Raw genomic sequence first — 16,786 nt, 5'->3', positions numbered from 1 at the left:
CCCCCGCGATGAAGTTGCTGCAGTATTGCTTAAAGTTGCGTAAAACCTCATTCACTCAGGCGCTGTTCTTAGTGAAGCCTATTTCTGGTGTCCCCGCCTTGATACTACTGGAATATTGTTAAACGCGAAAGCTAAACTCACTCAGTCTGTTCATTGCTAAGGTACATCACTCCTTATCACACAACGGAATATATACCGAAACTTCGCATCATATAATAAAGAAGTTATCATCCACAAAGTATCGTCTTGCCTTTTTTGGCATTACAGCGCATTGAATCTGTACATCATCCACACATCCGAAAATCATTTCAAACCTATCGTGAACTGTCAAAACTTCATCTTAACGACGTGAATATTAATAAGGTATACTCAATATTGATCTGATATATCCTAAACCTCGGAAAGATAAAACAGCCGTCAACAGTGAAGGCGACTGGATACACATTTCCATAGCGGTATCAAATGAAGTTTTCAAGGGTTATGTCCCTTGAATAAATAGCAGCCATTGCAACATCAAACTCAAAGATGTGTATGTAACTCTTAATTTCTAATGAATTTTTTGTTGTGCACCAAGGAAAGAGGAACACAATCACCAATGCAGGTAACTGAATACTTTCCTGATTTTATAATAACTGTTTATTGCAGTGGCTATGGCGAACGAGAAGAGTATGCTCAGAAAAAACACACTGACTGACGAATCAATCACAGTTGCTACAGTGAATCAAGGATCCCAAACAGAACACTGGTGTTGAATGCCATTGTACTTATTGGGCAAGGTTGCACTATGCCGCAGCTAACAGAGCTAATGATCTCCTGCAGCGAACCTAGGGCCTTCCTTCACTGATCTCACATGCCCCTTCCGTTCGTCGAGCTCGTATTCGCAGCCCACAGTTGATACAAAGACTGGGATAAATCAAGTTTGCTACCCCACCCCAATGTATGTAACCCCTCCTCCCCGATCCTGTTTCTCTCTCGCCCCTCCCCAATGTTTGTAACCCCCCCTCCTTCCCCATCCTGTTTCTCTCTCGCCCCTCCCCAATGTATGTAACCCCCTTCTCCCCCATCCTGTTTCACTCTCACCCCACTCTAATGTATGTAACCCCCCTTCTCCCCTATCCTGTTTCTCTCTCGCCCCTACCCAATGTATGTAACCCCCCTCCTCTCCCATCCTATTTCTCTCTTGCCCCAACCCCCATCGTCGTTCTTCGCCTTCTAATAATATGGAGCCAATCCCTACCTAATGTTTAGATTGTTTAGATTTTGAACTTTTTGTAGAATGATGCATCTGATCATGGGAGTCCTTGAATTTGATGCAAAAAATATAACCCCCCTCTAAGGCAACTAACTTTCAGCAAGGGTGTTCTTGACTTTCATGCTTATTTCCCGACACTGTCTTACCTTCAGCATGTTCAGCATCTTCATCCTTTTGCAGGTTTCACCACAAGCCTGGCAAAGGGAGGTAACTGAACATGGCTGGGGAAGACTATGTGTCTTTAGTCAGTGTACAGAAGAACCCTTACATGTACATCAGGACTATGTGTGACAGAGATGCCAACATTAGCAAGGTTTTGTTTTTGCATCACCAGAATGGTTCAATATTGTGCTGTTGAAACATATTGAAAGAAGAACTGCTTATTTATTCAACTCAGATTCTCAGAGTTGTAACGTCTTAAGACTGGTTGTTTGTTGAATCAATGTGATCACCTCCTGTAGATTCATGATTGCAACAGTTCTTGCAATCCTGTGCATGAGGTAACTTTGACTTTCCATGATTCTTGTTTGTTGGAATCTTCACTGTATTGCTGGTAGTGAAAACTCTCTGGGAAAACCATATCATTTGTGATTGGCATCAGTAAGGCACGAGACACATACCGATGATCAGGATGTTACAGTCTTCTGGTGGAGCTGATTTTGTACAGAGGAGATTATTTACTTCTGCCACATAAACATTATCACAAGAGTAGATTGCAAGATCAAACAAATCATTTGGCATACTGCTATTCTTGGGGAGAAAACTGCTCACAAACTAGTGGTTCAGTTGTTGCTCTCCTTTCATAATGCCCAAGAGTCGACGGAAACGAAGCCAGCCAAAGGACAGAGCCAAGGTGAAGAACAAGCCTGTGACAAGTCAAGAGGAATCATTTTTGGCTCTTCTGCAGTGTTCATTTGTCCAGGCCACCGTGTCAGGTGCTGCATTAGAGGTCAACTTGAAGGTCGAACCCAGGGTGACTGACTCCCACAGACACATTTTTAGTGCATTCATTCATGGAGAAGTCAAGTGCAGTGATGTTTCTGCAAAGATTCTGCCAGTTGAAGTGCATGAGAACTGTGTTTGTGGGGAACTGGTGCAGAAGCAAGATACTGTAATTAGTTTCACGCTGGTTGCCTCTGATTTTAAGTCTGAATGTAACATCTGTCATGACCATGGAAGTGTGACCAGTAGATCATGTGACGACTATAAGAGCTGTGACAAGACTGAGATGGTCATTCCTCTGGACACACAGGTGAAGGGTGAAGGTGAAGATCATGCACCTCTGAAAGACATCTCTCCTGAAGAAGAATTCCCTCCTGCACTTGAAGCAACTGAAAATGACCTTATAACTGAAAGAAATAGTTTATCTGAACGGCCAAGGAGATCTAGAACTAAAATGGTCTACAAAGATTATGAGAGTATGTCAGACAGTGAAAGTATATTGGATTATGTAGCCCATGGTGATGATAGTAATGATGTTGAAGACCGAGAAGGCGTTGGAGGAGCTGCTGGTGCCAGCATGGAAGGTCAGGATGGCAGGGGGAATGGGGTAAACACTGCAGGGGAGAGGAAAGGAAAGGTCAAGACCATGGGAGGAAATTCAACCAAATGTAAAACATGTGGCAAAGATAAGTCAAAACTGACTGGAAAGGGTGAGAAGTGTCATGGTCGATGTAAATACCCCACATGTGATCTGTGTAACAAGCGCTTCAAATCTTTGGAAACTCTGAAAAAACATGAAAGAACTCATCATTCCTCTGAACATACCTCTGTGTGTTCTGTCTGTGGCTCTTCCTTCCAGAGTATGCAACAGTTGACAAGACACATGAAAACTCATAAGGCGTCCAAGGAGTTCAAATGTGGCACATGTGGTAAATCTTTTTCAGATGCATCTTCTCTGAGGGTTCACACTCGTGTCCATACTGGCGAGCGGCCATATCAGTGTGACACTTGTGGGAAGACATACACAGACTCCTCCGCCCTGCGCAATCACAGGAAGTGTCACAGTAAGCAGAAGTTCAAGTGTGATTCATGTGACAAGACCTTCTCATCCAAAATGTCCTTAAGAAGCCATCAGGGTATCCACACAGGGCACCGACCTTTCACCTGTACTGTGTGTGGGAAAGGTTGTCTGACCAATTCTCACTTAAAGAGACATGCAAGGCTCCATACAGGGGTTCGGTCTCATAAATGTGACTCCTGTCCAAAGGCATTCTTTGATTTAAGAGATCTGAGTGTTCATCGCCGTGTCCACACTGGAGACAAACCTTTTAGCTGTACTATGTGCGACAAGACATTCACAATGGGGAGCTCCCTGAAGAAGCATATGCTTCTCCACAGTGAGTTAAAGCCGTTCAAGTGTGAAGTTTGTCACAAGGAATGTGTGACAGAACTGCAGTACCGCTGCCACATGAAGATACATAGTGATGACAAGAAGTTTATCTGCGAGTTGTGCGGCAAGCGTTTCCTTACAGCAAGTAATCTCCGTTCCCATGATATCACCCACAAGGGTTACAAGCAGCACAAGTGTGACCAGTGTGGGAAGAGTTACCGCAGTGCGTGGTACCTGCAGATCCACCGGAAGACCCACACGGGGGAGAACCTGATCCAGTGTCACTCATGCGGTGACTGGTTCATCGATCCCTCCTACTTCAAGCTCCATCAGCGGAAGTACTGTAAGGGGAGGCTGGAGTACTGCAGTGTGTGTGGCCGGGGATTCCCAACTAACCGTGACCTCACCAGTCACATGGGCATTCACACAGGTGAAAGACCATTTGGATGTGAAACCTGTGGCAAGGGTTTTGCTAAGCCTGAAGCTTTATCAGAACATGTGAAACGGCACACCCTAGAGAACTGCGTGCGATGCAAAGTGTGCAGTAAACCCTTCATTAATACAAACGAATTACGGAAACATGAAGTCCGACATGGCAAAGTCAAGCTTCGAGCAACACTTCCTGAAAATCTGAAACCAGGCAACAGAGATATTGACATGCCACAGACAGAGCCAGAGTGGGAGCCGTGTGACAGTGACTTGGAACCAAGCCCAACTGCAGAGCAACAGTTATCTCGTGATTCAAGACCCATGGCACAGTGTACAGTAGTTGATGGGAGACCTCCTGCGTACTCTGAGACCACTGACTATAGTATGGAACTTATATCACATGCACCTTCAGCCCATGATACAGGGTGTATATCACATGCACCTTCAGCTCATGATACAGCTCATATATCACATGCACCTTCAGCTCATGATACAGCTCATATATCACATGCACCTTCAGCTCATGATACAGCTCATATATCACATGCACCTTCAGCTCATGATACAGCTCATATATCACATGCACCTTCAGCTCATGATACAGCTCATATATCACATGCACCTTCAGCTCATGATACAGCTCATATATCACATGCACCTTCAGCTCATGATACAGGGTGTATATCACATGCACATTTAGCTCATGAAACAGGGCATATATCACATGCACCTTCAGCTCATGATACAGCTCATATATCACATGCACCTTCAGCTCATGATACAGGGTGTATATCACATGCACCTTCAGCTCATGAAACAGGGCATATATCACATGCACCTTCAGCTCATGATACAGCTCATATATCACATGCACCTTCAGCTCATGATACAGCTCATATATCACATGCACCTTCAGCTCATGATACAGGGTGTATATCACATGCACCTTCAGCACATGATACAGCTCATATATCACATGCACCTTCAGCACATTCAGGATACATGTCACATGTACCCTCAGAACATGATACTGGTCAATTTTCTCATATTCAAACAAGCCTTCAGTCAACTGCAACCATCTTCAGAACAGATGGGGACTACAACGAACCTCCCACCCACCTGAAGCCAGTGGATCCCAGCATAACGTCCTCTGTAGGTGGCCATGACAGTGGTCTATACTCCAGCAGCCTGTCCAATATACGCCAAGCAGACATGATGTTGTCCAGGGGGGACCACTCCGCTATGATGGTGACTGACCAGGGTCAGATTGTGTATGATGCACAACATTATGCGATATGTGAGATGCAGGACAATTCCTAAATACTGTAAATCACAATATTTTTGTCCCACAATATATTTTTGTGAGTGGCGACCAACAGACATTTATGCAGCTTGCCTAATTCTCAAAACTTAGATTCAAAACCTAATTGCAACTGAAAGTTCTACCCGAAGTAAATCCAGTCACATATTAAGGTTGCCTCTAATCTTGAACTTAGTTCAGAAGAGTACTTCCACGTGTGTGCAGTCAGTGATGTTTTCCAAAGAGGCCAGATAAACCTAAAACAGTTTAAACGGATTATGTTAAATGGAATGACTCTATTTAGTTGGTGGACTTTAAATAATGTGTCAAATTTTTAAACAGACATGCACTTAACAATCATGTTGAAATTTGTTACTGTTGCCAAGCAACAACTGTTAGGTTTACCTGACCCGTCTAAGGCCTCCACACCCAAGAAAGCTGCTTGTATCAGACATACCGAGTAACTTTTGTGCATCCCTTGTTTGACATGTGACATGTGAGTACTAGTAATGCTAGTAATTAGTCTTCCCTGAGGCTGTTGTCTTTACTTAATTGCTGTATTGTCAAGATCTGTTGTTGATAATGTGAACTAGTGAATAATAAAGAGATGATGAGACATTATTTAGTTGTTCATTGAGTTTGACGAGCAAATTGCGTCATGATATTTTTGTGAGCTCAAGTCATTTGGAATGTTCGCAATAATATCATGCTTGCAAAAATTTCATGATTTACAGTACTTTTAGAGTGATGGTGACACTTGGGATATGTTTATCATGTTCATAGAAATCTGAATGTTATTTTCCGCTTATTTTTTTATATTTATATATACAAATGAATGGCATTATCTTTGTGATTCATACATGAATGATTCACTTATTAATATACAAAGTTACATAAATTGTGTATACCGTTGTCAGTAGTGGCATTGTTGTCCCATGAATCTCACATTCCAAGTTCTAGTCCTACGGTAACACTTGTGACGTTACCACTGAGTACTTATTCAGTGGAGTGTCAACACACAAGGCACAAAGCTGAGAATCCTATAGTCATAAATATGTTGAAAATGAGTTTTATGCCCTGTTGTATTATCTTCACTGTGACGTACTTCTTGTCATGTTGTTTGATTTAGTTTGATTTCTAAACATCAACTTGCGACCTTGCTTCACTGTTCCTGGTTTGGTAAAGCTCATCCATTATACACCATTCCACTTTTGATAATACTCTATGATATAGAGTTCTAATTAACATTTATGCAGAAGACCTGGGTTCAATTCCCACATGGGTATAATGTGATATTGCAGGCATATTGCTAAAAGTGTTGTAAAACTGAACTCACTCACTCTGATTTATGTAATATACTGAATAGCAAAAGAAACAGAAGTTTGGAAAATATTAAATCTCATAAAAATTACCTTACATGGTTATGTCTTCTATTTAAACACTTGACATAATCAGTAAGTTTTGTTTTGCTGTTCAGTATATGAGAAGTGTGTCCAGAATGGCATGACTCATTAATTGATTATCTCCATGAAATACTGAGTTGTGTATGTTGGTTGTTAGGACAGTGGTGTTTACCCAGTCATTATAAGTATTGTACGGGCCATGTTGAGTCTATGGGTCAACGTTACAGAGTTGATAAAACTCGTATCAAGCACATAAGTGATAATGTAATGCTTAATTGATCATAATGATGTGCAAGTAGCATAATAAAGTCGTATTGCATAAAGTGTGGTTTGTGGTGATGTCATAACCTTCATGTTGACAATAAGTTTTTAACATACCACTAACCAGTGTAAAAATGTAACATCTAAAATAGCTGCAAATGTGAGTGTTATTTGTTGAATTGCACACAAAATATACAAACAGGCAGAGACTAGATCAAGTTCCTGCTGTACTACTGATGTTCTCATATGAGAAAACTGCCTTATGATTTGTGAGTGTAGTTTCATGACATTTGGTTGATTGGTTGGTTTGTTTGTCTACTGCTGCACTCAGCAATATTCCAACTAAGTGGCAACGGTCTGTAAGTATTTGAGTCTAGACCAGATAATCCAGTTATAAACAGTATGAGCATTCATCTTTGCAAATGTGATATGATGACATGTCAACCAAGTTTTCAAGCTTTACCACCCTACCCCAAGGTAAAGTCTCGGAAAAAAACCTTTAGCATTGTACTAAATGAAATGAACCTTGAGAGGTAACATTACCTGTGCATACCTGATCTCCAAGAATATAACATTTTGACTTACAGCTACACTTTGATCATTACCATGTAAATTTCTAGCTCAAATAACAATATTATGTCCTCCTTTGAAGAGATTTGATGATAAATTTCATGGTGTTCAATGCTATATGATGTTCCTGCAATGGGCTTCATGAGAGGTTGAATTCTTTTCACCCACACCCACACCCACACCCACACCCACACCCACACCCACACCCACACCCACACCCACCGCATGCACCTTCCCCTACAATACAAAAGTAAGAAAAAAGAGAACACCTCCAAACGTACCTTTTGGAAATAATACAATATGAAACATAGAAATAATTATTTAAAATTCAAAACATAGAGTTTTTCTTTACCAGAGTATGTTTATTGTGTGATGGTTTGAAGATTTGTTATGAAGGTATTAGGCTTGACAATAATTCTGACAGTGGTAAAAACTGCCCATCAAAAGTTTCAGTACATGTAACAGTCATTTGAACATTGTTTGGAGCAACACTTTCAAGGCCGTTTCCCTATTCTTTCAGTGCATACTGGTATGGATGTTACCACTTGATGGATACCAGCACTGAGAGGAAATTGGTTACTGACTGACCTGCAGGTGGTGTTGAGAAACTCAAAGTGAGTGACTGTTATTTGTGTCCTGTAAAGAATCCAGATCTGTCAACTCTGTGGAAACTCTTGAACTGACCAGGAGTTCATCATTGTATGATCAAAGAAAGACAAGATGGCACAGGCATCCAGATCACACTTGAGGGGAGGTGTTGGAGTTGTGAAGAAAGACATTAACAAATCAAGTATTCAGTGCTCCGTTTCCAACATTAGTTTTGTGCTTGGGGTTCTAGAAATGAGACTAAAGTTTGAATCTGAAGGTAGTGAGAATCTGCTTTATGGAGATTTTGTACAGGGCACTGTGACCTGCCTGTCTGATTCAAGGTCTGAGATGGTTGATGACTGTCCAGGATGTGGTCAGAAGGGTCGACAAACCACCTTTCACATTGTGGTGACAGCTGTCAACAGGTGCTCTTGTCACAAGGTTGGGGACACAGGAGACACTCAGGTTGATGAACAAAGGCAATCTTGTACAGTGTCTGGTGACAAACTTGTACACAGTGAAGACATCCACACCAGTGAACTTAGACTCTCTTGTACAGCCTCTGGTGACAAGTTTGAATGCACTGGAAACATCCAAACCAGTAAACCCTCATGTACAGTATCTGGTGACAAGGTTGAACACACTGGAGATATCCAGACTAGTAAACCCTCTTGTACAGTCTGTGATGAGGATGTTGACTCCAGAGATGTTGGTCAACTGCAGAGCTGTACTTGTGTGAAAGAATCACCAGCGAATAACACTGCTGATGGAGACAGGACAAAGTCTTCATCTACTGGATCAGACAACAAGAATCAAAATTCAGATACAGGAAATCAAAATAGTGCTTCAGATTCTGCTGAAACTCAGACCAATCTAAGACAAGATAAATGTACTGGCGCGAGTGGCTGTCTTGGGCGCGGCGGAAGAAAGAACCAGTCAAGAAATACTCATGGCACTGATATGAATGAATTTTGCCCCGTGACTGACAAAGCAGGAAGCAGATCAAAATACCCCAGAAGTTTGCCACCAACACTCCAAAGGAAAGGGAAAGAGAGGCGTGAAAATTTGAAATCTAACATTAAATCTGACAACTTCTCTTGTATTATGTGTGATATTGTATTAAAGACAAAACTGCAGTTGACAAGACATATAAAATCTGTGCATGATGATCAGAAATGTGACATCTCTGAGACTTCCTTTGATGATTGCCATGCTGTAAAACTTGGTATGAGGAATGGAGAGCAGGTGTGCCAGAGGGATGCTGTTGGGAAGACTAATATAGCTGCCAGTCGGCACACACAGCAGAAGGCTGACAAGTGTTTCAAATGTGAACTGTGTGGCAGTGGCTTCTTTCTGAGGAAACAGCTGCAGGCTCACATGACTGTCCATACAGGAAATCGACCTTTCACTTGTGGCTTGTGTGGCAAGCCATTCCTATCAAAGTTGCACCTCCACAAGCACATGAAGCTCCACTTGGGAGGGAAACGACACACATGTGACCTGTGTCCTAAAGCTTTTATATCAGCCAAAGATCTTGAGTACCACCGTACCAAGCATACAGGGGATAAGAAGTTCAAATGTGATGAATGCGGAAGGTCATTCACTGTCAAGGCATCTCTCAAGAAGCATGTCCTTCTGCACAGTGATGTGAAACCATTCAAGTGTGAATACTGCGAGAAAGACTTTGCTTCCTTTGGTCAACTTCAGAAACACTCAAGGATCCACAACACGGAGAACCGTCTTGTGTGTGAGGTTTGTGGCAAGACCTTCCCAACCAACAACTACCTTCAGTCCCACAGGAAGACTCACATCGGGTATGAGAAGCATCGGTGTGAGTTGTGTGGAAAGTCATATCGAGAAGCTGCTTATTTGAAGATCCACATGAAGTCTCACACCGGGGAGGGGCTCTTGAAGTGTGATCTTTGCTTGGAGAACTTTGCCGATCCATCTTATCTGAAGGTCCACAAGAAGAAGTTTTGCCGGAGGAAGACAGTGCAGTGTGAGGAGTGTGGCAGGGAGTTTGTCAATCAGAGGGATCTGAGATTTCATCGTGGAGTTCATTCTGGAGAACGCCCACATGAGTGCCAAGTGTGTGGCAAAGGCTTCATGAAGGCTGATGCTTTGTCTGAGCATGCCCGTCGACATGATGACAGCTTGAAAACACATAAATGCAATATTTGCTCCAAGGGTTATGTATGTGCGAGTGATTTGCGGAAACATACAAAAACACACAGTAAGGTTAAGCGTCGGATTCAGTTACCAGATAAATTCAGGTATGACTTTGAAAGTAATGATGCCAACATGCTCCAAGTGAAAGCACAAGAAGTGACTGAAGCAAAACCAGTGATGCCAGAAATACCAAAACTTCCTCATCTTTCATTGGACATCCAAAATATCCAAAACATACAAACTGAAGGTCAGGAAGAGAATCCTGCAACTCAGGTCAGGGAGGAATGTGGTCATGATGACAAGGTCACTGTAAAGTTCGGCCGGAACACTTTGGTCAGTGACAAGGGCATTGTTAAAGGGCTGTCAGGAGGGAAGATTCCACTTCGAGAATCCAACAATATTCTCCAAAGTGAAGCAAGTGCTGATAAACTTTTCATGGCACAAGGAGATGGAGTGAATGTAGAGACCACCGATAGTCTGGTCTACACAAAGGCCAGCAAAGATCATGTCAGTGCTCATGGAGACAACAATCAGGTCTGTGTGAAAGAAAGTGGAAGTCAGTGTACTACCCAGGAGCACAAGGATCAGGGATGTAATGATCAGGTCATTGTACATGCCAATGAAGGGCAGGTCAGTGTACATGGCAGTGAAGGGCAGGTCAATGTACATGCCAATGAAGGGCAGGTCAATGTACATGGCAGTGAAGGGCAGGTCAATGTACATGGCAGTGAAGGGCAGGTCATTACCAAGGAGGTACAGACAGAACGGGTCAGGGAACAGGAGCTCAACCATCAGGTCAGTGGTGAGGGCAAGGGTGGTCTGTGTCTTGTCATTGCACAGGAAAACCGTGATCAGGTCAGTGTTCGAGCCAATGAAACTCTTATCAATCTACAGACCAATGAAGGTCATATGGATGAAGGAGGCAAGAGTGAGAGAGACACGAGTGATACAGAACAGGTGAAAGGGGAGGCAGAAGACATGTTGCTGGACATGGCCAGCATCTCCTCACCCATCCACATCGACTCCCTCGACCCCAACTCCAGTTTGGAGAGTGCCCTGAGCGCCCTGATGAATGACACCGACCAACTGCTCACTACCGCATACTACAAGCTGAATCTTCAGGGGCGGTCTCCCTCCTAGTTGAGATGTAAAGCAGTTGCTTAGGTTTGTTAAATATGTGAGCAACTTGGAGTGTAAAGTATAGGGCACCCTTGCAGGAATTTTGGGTAGACTGGGGTGCTGTTATGCAAAGGGATCTTACTACTAAGGTGACACTAACTCCCATACCTTACTATAGACTTACGATAGTATTAGTGCCAAGGCGCTCCTGTTGAAGGCATAGAATGGATTGTGTGATCAGACTGTTGATTATTTACAGATAGCTGCCATATAGCTGGAATATTGATGAGTACGCATAAAACTTACTCGTTCAATCTTTATTTCCCACTCTGTTGCATGTTTGCTACAAATGTTTGTATTCATGTAAATCCACATATATACATATACCAACATACACACATACATGCACACATACACACTACAATACAAGAGACTATGGACATACTTTGCTGCTAATCATGTATCAATGTGTTGTAGGCCCAAATATTTCTTTTATTGTGTGCCTTGTGAGAAGATGGCATGGATCAATGCTCATGATATCAACCATTAGGTTGCCTGGTCCAGACACATGTATAAGCTGTTATTAGGTTGCCTCAAACAAACCTACATTAGAGATGGTAGGCTGTCTTGCCGACTAGTGAGCAGCTGAGCATGTATGCTGACCCCAGCTTTCGTAGTGGGATGTTTGATACTTCTCTTGAATGGTTTTGACGAGTCAAGGAGGTCTCTGGTGAACATGATGAAATTGCTGTTTAGCATCAAACATATATACTGCTCAACCTGTGATAGGGAGGATATCATGTCAGATTTATTTATCGTACCTGAGACTGTTTGTGACTGTATCCTCAAAGAGGGTTGCAGTTTAATAAAGTATTTGCAGGTAGCTATGGTCTTGAGTACTGGTGATTTATCCTGAGCTGCTGGTGATCTATGGACACATAAGTATTGTCCTGAAAAATGGTATAATTTGAAAGTTACAAACTAGTTTTTTTTGTTCTGTATTTGTGATAATCTAGTGGTTATACTAGCCTTAGTTGACAGAGTTTATAATGAAATGTTACACATTATCAATATGAGTTGTTTTAGTCAGAATATGTCTGATATACGGTCTATGTGATTATAAATGTTAACTCACTCCCAAACCCACTAACTTTGGCCTTGAGCATCACACTCTCACTCACCTGTCTTTTTCATTTCTTGCAGTACAGAAAAACGAGGATGGGGCTCCATGAAGTTCATCCAGACTTTGTTATCATAACGAAACAAGGGCAGCAACACCTTATAGTTTCAGGATGAAGTTCTCCCCTTTATGTTGTTGAAGCTGTGGTGTATTCCTGAAGCAACACCATCAGCTGTGAAGATGTCTTTCAGAATCTATGACAGTGAGGCTTTGTGGTCCATGCTGCCCGTGTGAGAATGGGATTGGGAATCAGTTAGACTCCTTGTGAAGCAATATGGTTCAAGATTTCCTTCTGGCAGTTATGATGATAGTCCTTAGAAAGTTGTGTGGATGAAGATGAATCAATCAGGGAAGATGAGGGAAGCTGCGTCAGTGACCCCAGCATGGCGAGAGGGTGTGAAGCAGGGCCTTATCACAACTATCCTTCAGTGCTCGTTCACTCGTGCTGTTGTACAGGATGGGTCTCTCAACCTGAGTCTTAAGCTTGTGATGGGAGAGGGTGATGGGCAGATGTTAAGCAAGTTTGTCCAGGGGGTTGTGACTTGTAACCAAGTTGTAGCAGAGTCCACCTGCTTGAATAAAGTAGATGGCTGTGACAAGTGTGGTGAGATGCTGGAGAAAACAGAGACACTGATCCATATCAACTTGACATCAGTGGATGAGAACTGTGCTTGTACTGGAGTGGAAGTTACTGACTTTCCAGATGAGAGTGAATCTGATTGTGCAGTTCTGAAAAACACTGTGAAGCCAAAACAAGCCAGTGTTGACCCTGCTGAATGTTTGACAGGGAATGATGATCAAGATGGTGATTGGGAATGTAGTGAGGTTGAAAAAGATGAAATGTGTGAACCTGACACATGTGTGGATGAAGAAAGTCATAAGATAACTGATGATGATCAGCAGATGAAAACAAAGCCAGCTGAATCAATGAACAGTGTTGAGAACAATGAGGTGCTCAACACCAATACAGGAAGACCCCGCCGATCTTGTCGACCACGAGAGCGGTATGTCTTAGCCTTGAAAGCACTGAAAGAGCCAGAAAGTTCTACAAAGACTTCAGAGGATGTGGAAAGAGGTACAACAACCTCCGGACAGACACTTGAGTCTGATGATCCACCCTGGGAACAGACAGACAATGTGTCTCATACAGACAATCCACAAGTATTAAAAAAGAAATCAAAAACGAAAAGAATCGTGGATAAAAAACCTGTGACTAGAAGTCGAGTCAAAAATGAAAGAAAAGCAAAGAATAAAGCTGTGTCACTTGTGGATGAACAGAAAGTTGCAAGTCAGAAGGTTTGCGATACGTGTGGTAGTGAGAAGAGATGTGCATGTGTAAAGCAGTATAAATGTTTGGTCTGTGACAAAGTTTTTAAACACGCATCCAATCTACGCCAGCATAAGGCCTCGCACACCGATGCCAGGCCGTTTGTCTGTGATGTGTGTGGTCTGGGCTTTAAGACAAGAACAAACTGGAAGACCCACAAATATCGTCATGCGAAGGCATTCAAGTGTGATATCTGTGGCAGGGCATTCAGTCTAGCACCTGCTCTAAAGTACCACATCCGCACCCATACAGGAGAACGTCCATTTCAGTGTGATACGTGTGGCATGACCTTCACCTCAACAGGTGGACTCCGTGCACACAAGAAGAGGCATCTCACCAAAGAAAAGACATTTATGTGTAGCATGTGTGACAAAGCTTTTATGACCAAAACAAATTTGGAGACACACATTAGAATTCACAAAGGAATACGACCCTTTGCCTGTCCATACTGCCACCTTCACTTCGCTTCCCGTCCCCATCTTAACAAACACAAGCGACAACATACAAAAGAGAAAGAATTCAAGTGCAGTTTTTGTTCTAAGGCATTTTTCACACAGAAACTTCTTGATGTACATCATAGTAAACATACAGGGGAGAAAAGATTCTCTTGTGAAGTGTGTGGCAACAAGTTCATCACGTCATCCACTCTCAAGGACCACCTGCTCTTGCACAGTTCAGTGAAGCCATTTCAGTGTCATGTCTGCCAGAAGGAGTTTGCTGCCAAAAAAACTCTGAAGAAACACATGCAGATACACAACACAGAAAACCCTTTGGTGTGTGAATTCTGTGGCAAGAAGTGTCCTGCTCCCAAATACCTCAAGAGCCACATGAAAATGCACACAGGATATGAGAGACACCAGTGTAGTATCTGTGGAAAGAGTTACCGAGATCCTCGGTACCTAAAGATCCACATGAAGAGCCACACAGGTGAAGGGCTTATTCAGTGCAGTACCTGCGGAGAACATTTTGCAGATCCAGCATACCTGAAACTTCATCAGAAGAAACACTGCAAGGCAAGGAAGGAAAACTGCTACATTTGTGGGCAAGGTTTTGCTAACAGCAACGACCTTGTCCTCCACATGGGTCTGCACACTGGTGAGCGACCGTTCGGATGTGAAACATGTGGGAAGGCTTACACCACATCTGAAGCCTTGGCAGAACATTCTAAACGGCATGACATTAAAATGAAAACCCATCAATGTACTATCTGTTACAAACGTTTCTACACATCACATGACTTGCAGAGACACACAAGGCGCACTCAGTGTTCGAAGGGATCGCGCTTTGACAAGACAGGTAACACTGCTTTGAAGCATGTGACTGTGAGCACTACAGGAACAGGAACCACCTTGGCAGCCGAGCTGGATCCCAGTCGATCCTCCAGCATACAAGTCGAGGAACATCTCACACACTCGGGTGAACAAAGAGTGACAGGCAACTGTGAAGAACACTCTATCAGTCATCCACTGCCAAACAAACACATGCTGACTCCACAGCTGCCACAAACAGCCAGGGAGCCAATCCTTCCAATAAACCAATCATCTGGGGAACACATGGTAGCAGACCCTCTAGGTGACCTGTCCACACCGACTGAACCGTTGCGTCATATATCTGGTGGCATCCATCCTCCAGGTCCAGACCTCGATAAAAGTCACACTATCACACAGATAGGAGGCACAGTAGAGATGCCTCTGTCCTGCACGTCTGGGAGGGGACTCACAACCATCGACAGCTCAGTGATCGACTCCCGGGTTCAGATGGCTGGTAGTGGTGGTGGCGGCATAGAGTCAGCTGTCAGTCTCACAGTTGTGCCTCAATCTACTGGCTCCCCTTACGTCATGTATGAAATGCAGGGAAGGGAAGGATGCCCACCATAAATGAACTGTTTTGATGTTCTGGATGTAGCTTTGCATCTGGCAATTCTTTGTGAGAGACCCCCTCAGCTTCGTTGTACAAGGTCATTGTTTGATGACACACTCAGCAATATTCCAGGTATATGCTTGAATGTGTGGGTCGTTCGGTGCCATACTCGGTGCAATATTGATTTGGTCTGTAAGTGATCAAGTGCCCCTGACAAAGTTGTGAATGCCAAATTATTGTGAAGACTTCCAAAAATTTCCATGCTTTATTTGATTATTTGTATAGAAATAACATAATCCTTGAAGACCCTTGATTTATGTATGTTGGCCATGAATTTCTTCTTTCTACGCCTGTCTGGACACAAACAGCACATTACTTCATATGCCTGCTGGTTCCACAGTCACTACTCCATGCTTATTGCATTCGACCCATGGAGGTCCGGGTTAGAATTGATCTTCAGTGACCCATGTTTGTTGTAAGAGGCGACTAGTGTGACCAGGTGGTCAGGCTCACTGACTTAACCCCAGTTGGCATGTCATTGGTTCCCAATTGCGTGGGTCAATGCACATGCTGTTGGTCAGCGGTTTGTCTTGTCTAGACACGATTATTCCAGACCTCCGCCACATATCTGCACCAGCTTTGTTGTTTGATCAATATTGAACTGAAATATCACATGAAATGTATGTATACACCTGGAAATTAATCAAGCAACACCCCAATTTTTTCTATTGGAGCAACTTTGAAGTGTTCTGACAATCAAAATATGCCGGGTTGATATAGTTTGACACTTTTTTATTCAACAGACGATCTCTGACAAACAACTTAAAGGGAAAAAGTATCAAGACTTTGCTTTATTGCAACGAAATCCAAATTCTTAAAACTGTCTTAAATTCATGAAAAAATGGACACAATTTACTATTCATCCACAGACGTTGTTGTCAGGTGTATTAACACAAATGTCACATGGAAAGAAAGAACAGTCATCTGAGAGTCTGC

The 16,786-nt window shown here is 42.9% G+C and overlaps 1 protein-coding gene across 1 annotated transcript; it reads left to right on the top strand.

Moving 5' to 3' along the window:
- Window positions 1-2,053: 2,053 nt before the first annotated feature.
- LOC137274741 (uncharacterized) lies at window positions 2,054-16,586 on the top strand. Its single transcript, XM_067808081.1, has 4 exons — window positions 2,054-4,690; window positions 5,099-5,274; window positions 8,386-11,402; window positions 12,922-16,586. Exons 1-4 carry the CDS (start codon window positions 2,058-2,060, stop codon window positions 15,805-15,807), a joined length of 8,712 nt encoding a protein of 2,903 aa, XP_067664182.1. The 5' UTR covers window positions 2,054-2,057; the 3' UTR covers window positions 15,808-16,586.
- Window positions 16,587-16,786: the final 200 nt, after the last annotated feature.

This window comes from Haliotis asinina, chromosome 2, assembly GCF_037392515.1.
Source record: "Haliotis asinina isolate JCU_RB_2024 chromosome 2, JCU_Hal_asi_v2, whole genome shotgun sequence".
NCBI lineage: Eukaryota > Metazoa > Mollusca > Gastropoda > Lepetellida > Haliotidae > Haliotis > Haliotis asinina.
Note: the sequence above shows the minus strand (reverse complement) of the source record. Positions and strands in the feature narration are given on the sequence as shown.